This window comes from Coregonus clupeaformis, chromosome 35 (assembly GCF_020615455.1).
Source record: "Coregonus clupeaformis isolate EN_2021a chromosome 35, ASM2061545v1, whole genome shotgun sequence".
NCBI lineage: Eukaryota > Metazoa > Chordata > Actinopteri > Salmoniformes > Salmonidae > Coregonus > Coregonus clupeaformis.
In genome coordinates, this window is record NC_059226.1 from 37977173 (window position 1) to 37984672 (window position 7500).

Sequence of the window (7500 nt, forward strand, 5' to 3'; positions counted from 1 at the left end):
TGCGAGTTCTCAAACGCCATACGTGGCGTGAACAACACGTCTTTGGGGACGTCTATGAACACGCTGTCATACGTCACTGCAACGAGCCATCACATTCATTTTTTTTATTTTACCTTTATTTAACCAGGAAAGGCTCATTGATATTTGAAATCTGTTTTTCAGGAGCGTCCTGACCAAGATGGGCAGCACCAAGTCATTACACAATTACAGACAGACAACATGAAAAACAACAAGTCATCTAGTAAACATCCATAGAAATCACAGGAGCATAACAACATCATAAAACAGCAATTTAAAAACATTGACAGGTCAAGGAATCAGCCTCAAAATCCTTCATCAATGATTTAAAAACACCAAATCGGGACAAGTTCTTCCAGTTTAAAAGTATGTTGTAAGGCGTTCCCAAGCTGATGGCGCAGAGTACATAAAAGCCCTTTTACGAAATTCAGTTCAGACATTTGGAACAGTTAGCAGGATAAAGTCCTGCCAACGAAGGGAGTACCCACCACATTTCTGAAGAATAAAAATGCCCAGATAAAATGGTAGTAAACCCAAAAATGGCTTTGTAAATAAAAGGATACCAGTGACTGAGCCTACGAGTGACTAGAGAAGGCCAGCCAACCCTGGTATATAAAGTGCAGTGGTGCGTAAGGGTTTTGCAATTTAAAATAAATCTCAATGCTCCATGATAAACGGTGTCAATTGATCTCAAACACTGAGAGGAAGCGTTCATATATAACATATCTCCATAGTCTAGTATAGGCATAAATGTAGCCAACACTAGCCTCCTCCTGGCTTCAAAAGAAAAACAGGCCTTATTCCTAAAATAAAATCCCAACTTCAGCTTCAATTTTTTTGTAAATTGTTGAATATGCAATTTTAAAAAAAGAGAGGCTGTCGTCAATTAAAATTCCAAGATATTTATACGAGGTTGCAGCCTCAATCTCATTGCCCTGACAGGTAGTAATAGGTGAAAGGTTCAGAGGTCTGTTTCTTGCTTTAGAAAACACCATTAGTTTAGTTGTGTCAGCGTTGAGGATAAGCTTCAATTGACAAGGTATGTTGAACAGGATAAAAAGCAGTTTGCAAGTTCTGGAAAGCTTTTGTGAGAGACCAGGCACAACAATAAATAACAGTATCATCAGCATAAAAGTTAAGTTGCGCATTTTGCAGATTTTTGTCTAAATTATTTATATAAATAGTGAATAAGAGGGGACCAAGTACAGAGCCCTGGGGCACACCATTACAGACAGAGGGGACCAAGTACAGAGCCCTGGGGCACACCATTACAGACAGAGGGGACCAAGTACAGAGCCCTGGGGCACACCATTACAGACAGAGGGGACCAAGTACAGAGCCCTGGGGCACACCATTACAGACAGAGGGGACCAAGTACAGAGCCCTGGGGCACACCATTACAGACAGACAATTTAACAGAGCTGAGCCCATCAAATTGAGTGCACTGAGTTATATCAGACAGATAGTGAGCAAACCATGCAACTGCATGCTCCGAAAGACCTACACTCGACAATCTCTGCCTCAGTATAGCATGATCAACTGTGTCAAAAGCCTTAGAGAGATCAATAAAAAGTGAGAGACAGTGCTGTTTTTTCTCAAGGGCTTCAGTGATATCATTTAAAACCTTCATGACTGCTGTAATTGTGCTATGCTTTTTCCTGAAGCCGATTGGTACATTGATAAAACTATTTTAGCTGTTCACTAACAAGGATTTCAAGTATTTTTTAACTAGGGGTGACAGCTTTGAGATTGGCCTATAATTACTTAAGAGTTGGATCTCCCCCTTTTAAAAGTGGTAGGACAAATGCGGATTTCCAGATCCTTGGAATTTCATTACATTCCAGGGTTAGATTGAACAGATATGTAAGTGGTTCAGCTATGAAATCAGCTGCCAGTTTTAAAAAGCAGGGATCAAGAAGATCAGGACCTGCAGGCTCTCTCTGATCTAAGGATTTCAGGGCTTTACAGTGAGGGAAAAAAGTATTTGATCCCCTGCTGATTTTGTACGTTTGCCCACTGACAAAGACATGATCAGTCTATAGTTTTAATGGTAGGTTTATTTGAACAGTGAGAGACAGAATAACAACAAAAAAATCCAGATAAATGCATGTCAAAAATGTTATAAATTGATTTGCATTTTAATGAGGGAAATAAGTATTTGACCCCTCTGCAAAACATGACTTAGTACTTGGTGGCAAAACCCTTGTTGGCAATCACAGAGGTCAGATGTTTCTTGTAGTTGGCCACCAGGTTTGCACACATCTCAGGAGGGATTTAGTCTCAATCCTCTTTGCAGATCTTCTCCAAGTCATTAAGGTTTCGAGGCTGACGTTTGGCAACTCGAACCTTCAGCTCCCTCCACAGATATTCTATGGGATTAAGGTCTGGAGACTGGCTAGGCCACTCCAGGACCTTAATGTGCTTCTTCTTGAGCCACTCCTTTGTTGCCTTGGCCGTGTGTTTTGGGTCATTGTCATGCTGGAATACCCATCCACGACCCATTTTCAATGCCCTGGCTGAGGGAAGGAGGTTCTCACCCAAGATTTGACGGTACATGGCCCCGTCCATCGTCCCTTTGATGCGGTGAAGTTGTCCTGTCCCCTTAGCAGAAAACCACCCCCAAAGCATAATGTTTCCACGGTGGGGATGGTGTTCTTGGGGTCATAGGCAGCATTCCTCCTCCTCCAAACACGGCGAGTTGAGTTGATGCCAAAGAGCTCAATTTTGGTCTCATCTGACCACAACACTTTCACCCAGTTCTCCTCTGAATCATTCAGATGTTCATTGGCAAACTTCAGACGGGCATGTATATGTGCTTTCTTGAGCAGGGGGACCTTGCAGCAACAGAGTCATTCAATACACATGATGGAAATTAATTAACATTACTGTTACCAGACAGACTTAATAGCCTTCCAAAACTTTCTAGGGTCATTCAGGTTATCAGCAGTAACAGACATAAAATATTCAGACTTGGCCTTCCTGAGAAGAGAAGAACACCTGTTTCGTAACTGCCTAAAAAGAAGCCAATCAGCATCAGAACATCATTTTCTTGCTTTAGCCCAGGCTAGATTACGTTTGTGAATAATACAGGACAGCTCAGAAGAAAACCATGGATTATATCCCGCCCTTTAACTCTAAACCTGTGGAATGGGGCATGTTTGTTTACTATTTGGAAAAAACACATAATGAAAGAACTTCAAGGCAGTTTCCACATCAGGAATAAGCTCAATCTTGCTCCAGTCAAAATAAAACAAATCATGAAAGAAAGCCTGCTCATTAAAACTCAATATTTCTCTTACGAATAAAGCGTGGGTTTGTTTTGGGTACCTTAGTATTTCTAATAGCAACAACAGCACAGCGGTCACTTAAATCATTACAGAACACACCAACCGCAGAATATTTATGTGGAACATTTGTCAATATCAAATCAAATCACGGTAGATTTCTCTGGACATTTGAGATTTGGGCGGGTGGGTGAATTAATCAACTGGGTACGATTCATAGAATTACAATACATTTTTTAAATCAGACGCCGGCTTTAACCAACACCAGTTGAGCTCACCAATCAAGATAATTTCATTGTAAAGAAGTTTAGACATAAAGTGCATCAGAAAAGACAATGCATCACCGAGAGCAGAGGGGGGGTCTATAACAGCCAATCACAGTTATAGAGAGACCCTTTGAAACCTCAAGATTAAAAGCAAGAAATTCCAACTCTTTACAAATAGTTTCAGACTTTGCCACACTTACAAGGAATTTAGTCTTTACGTATATAGCCACACCCCCACGTTTCTTAACTCGATCAGTGCGATACACATTATAACCATTTATTAAAATATCCTTATCAAGAACAGACTTGCTGAGCCAGGTTTAATTGATGAGAAGTGAGAACATGGAGCAGAGGCACACAGCAGAGAATCGTTGCTGAGTGGGTGGGGGGCAGCAGTTTTATTTTACCTTTATTTAACCAGGTAAACCAGTTGAGAACAAGTTCTCATTTACAACTGCGACCTGGCCAAGATAAAGCAAAGCAGTGCGATAAAAACAACAACACAGAGTTACATATGGGGTAAAACAAAACAAAGTCAAAAATACAACAGAAATAAATATATATACAGTGTGTGCAAATGTAGCAAGTTAAGGAGGTAAGGCAATAAATAGGCTATAGTGCAAAATAATTACAATTAGTATTAACACTGGAATGATAGATGTGCAAGAGATGATGTGCAAATAGAGATACTGGGGTACAAATGAGCAAAATAAATAACAATATAGGGATGAGGTAGTTGGGTGGGCTAATTTCAGATGGGCTGTGTACAGGTGCAGTGATCGGTAAGCTGATCTGACAACTGATGCTTAAAGTTAGTGAGGGAGATAAGGGTCTCCAGCTTCAGAGATTTTTGCAATTTGTTCCAGTCATTGGCAGCAGAGAACTGGAAGGAATGGCGGCCAAAGGAGGTGTTGGCTTTGGGGATGACCAGTGAGATATACCTGCTGGAGCGCATACTACAGGTGGGTGTTGCTATGGTGACCAATGAGCTAAGATAAGGCGGGGATTTGCCTAGCAGTGATTTATAGATAGCCTGGAGCCAGTGGGTTTGGCGACGAATATGTAGTGAGGACCAGCCAACAAGAGCGTACAGGTCACAGTGGTGGGTAGTATATGGGGCTTTGGAGACAAAACGGATGGCACTGTGAGACTACATCCAATTTGCTGAGTAGAGTGTTGGAGGCTATTTTGTAAATGACATCGCCGAAGTCAAGGATCGGTAGGATAGTCCGTTTTACGAGGGCATGTTTGGCAGCATGAGTGAAGGAGGCTTTGTTGCGAAATAGGAAACCGATTCTAGATTTAACTTTGGATTGGAGATTCTTAATGTGAGTCTGGAAGGAGAGTTTACAGTCTAACCAGACACCTAGATATTTGTAGTTGTCCACATACTCTAGGTCAGACCCGTCGAGAGTAGTGATTCTAGTCGGGTGGGTGGGTGCAAGCAGCGTTCGGTTGAAGAGCATGCATTTAGTTTTACTAGTGTTTAAGAGCAGTTGGAGGCTACTGAAGGAGTGTTGTATGGCATTGAAGCTCGTTTGGAGGTTTGTTAACACAGTGTCCAATGAAGGGCCAGATGTATACAAAATGGTGTCGTCTGCGTAGAGGTGGATCTGAGTGTCACCAGCAGCAAGAGCGACGTCATTGATATACACAGAGAAAAGAGTCGGCCCAAGAATTGAACCCTGTGATAGGTCCAGACAACAGGCCCTCCGATTTGACACATTGAACTCTATCTGAGAAGTAGTTGGTGAACCAGGCGAGGCAGTCATTTGAGAAACCAAGGCTATTTAGTCTGCCAATAAGAATGCGGTGGTTGACAGAGTCGAAAGCCTTGGCCAGGTCAATGAAAACGGCTGCACAGTACTGTCTATTATCGATCGCGGTTATAATATCGTTTAGGACCTTGAGCGTGGCTGAAGTGCACCCATGACCAGCTCGGAAACCGGATTGCATAGCGGAGAAGGTACGGTGGGATTCGAAATGGTCGGTGATCTGTTTGTTAACTTGGCATTCAAAAACTTTTGAAGGGTAGGATGGATATGGGTCTGTAACAGTTTGGATCTAGAGCGTCACCCCCTTTGAAGAGGGGGATGACCGCGGCAGCTTTCCAATCTCTGGGGATCTCAGACGTTACGAAAGAGAGGTTGAACAGGCTAGTAATAGGGGTTGCGACAATTTCGGCGGCTAGTTTTAGAAAGAAAGGGTCCAGATTGTCTAGCCCAGATGATTTGTAGGGGTCCAGATTTTGCAGCTCTTTCAGAACATCAGCTGTCTGGATTTGTGTGAAGGAGAAGCGGGGGGGCGGCATGGGCAAGTTGCAGCGGAGGGTGCAGAGCTGGTGGTCGGGGTAGTGGTAGCCAGGTGGAAAGCATGGCCAGCCGTAGCAAAATGCTTGTTGAAATTCTCGATTGTAGATTTGTCGGTGGTGATAGTGTTTCCTAGCCTCAGTGCAGTGGGCAGCTGGGAGGAAGTGCTCTTATTTTCCATGGACTTGACAGTGTCCCAAAACTTTTTGGAGTTAGTGCTACAGGATGCAAATTTCTGTTTGAAAAAGTTAGCCTTTGCTTTCCTAACTGCTTGTGTATATTGGTTCCTAACTTCCCTGAAAAGTTGCATATCGCGGGGGCTGTTTGATGCTAATGCAGTACGCCACAGGATGTTTTGTGCTGGTCAAGGGCAGTCAAGTCTGAGGAGAACCAGGGCTATTTCTGTTCTTAGTTCTGTATTTTTTGAATGGGGCATGTTTATTTAAGATTGAGAGGAAATTACTTTTAAAGAACAACCAGGCATCCTCTACTGACGGAATGAGATCTATATCCATCCAGGATACCTGGGCCAGGTCAATTAGGAAGGCCTGCTCGCTGAAGTGTTTTTGGGAGCGTTTGACAGTGATGAGGGGTGGTCGTTTGACCGCGGACCCGTTACGGACGCAGGCAATAAGGCAGTGATCGCTGAGATCCTGGTTGAAGACAGCGGAGGTGTATTTAGAGGGTGATCCGTCTGGTAGGGATTCCAATAGATAGCACAGCCACAAAGTCATATTTGGATATATCGTAAAAGTAAATGAAAACAAAAAATGTGCTTTTTGGCCTTAATTTAAGGTTAGGGTTAGGCATAAGGTTAGCAGTGGGGTTAAGGTTAGGTTTAAAAATCACATTTTAAGAAGATCAATTGTAGAAATAGGCGGGGTTTATGACTGTGGCAACTAGTGACGGTCGTCTGGTAGGTAGCCAGGCGTGCGTAGATTAAACTGCATTGCCATCATAAGCAGGACCATATTGGAATTGTGAATTCACATCATTTTATGATTCATCGTTTAAACGATTTTAAAAAATGGCTGTTTAAACATTGTATATTTGTCACATCCCCATTTCAAAGGTAAGGATATTGAACTTATGAGATGCCCAACTATTGAACAGAGTAGTAGCTGGGTTTCTCAGTCTGGATCAAGGGCCATTCTGGGACTTTGGCTAATATACCGTATTTTTTTGCCCTGGTATCGTTTTGGTATCGAGTATCATGATACTAAACCTGGTATCGAAGTCTCAATTCTGGTATCGTGACAACACACACACACACACACACACACACCTGTCAACCAACACACGTACCTTTCCATCCAGGTTTGTTTCCCAGGTGGCTCTCTTCTTGTTGACAGGACAGTCCTCCATCTGCTGCATAGACACCTCATACTCCCCATCTAACAACTGGAGACGCCTGAAAAGACAGAGGGACATTGGCCGTCTTCGAGAGCTTCAAATCAGTGATGCCGAGTGGGCAAATCGTGACTGACTGACAAATAATGAGTCGTTTTTTGTGAAGCAAGGTGATTTCTAGATTGTCAGCTGCAATGCAGTTGATGTGGAACAAGCCCACAGTCTGCCAGAGAGGTGGAACAAGCCCACAGTCTGCCAGAGAGGTGGAACAAG

At 42.9% G+C, this 7500-nt stretch overlaps 1 protein-coding gene across 1 annotated transcript in view; it reads right to left on the minus strand.

The window, feature by feature from the left end:
- LOC121551698 (polycomb protein suz12-A) overlaps positions 1-7500 on the minus strand; it is a 32405-nt gene that overhangs the window by 12835 nt on the left and 12070 nt on the right. The window contains exon 9 of the mRNA XM_041864418.1: positions 7183-7288. Coding sequence (XP_041720352.1) covers positions 7183-7288 — 106 coding nt within the window. The remainder of the gene's footprint in view (positions 1-7182; positions 7289-7500) is intronic.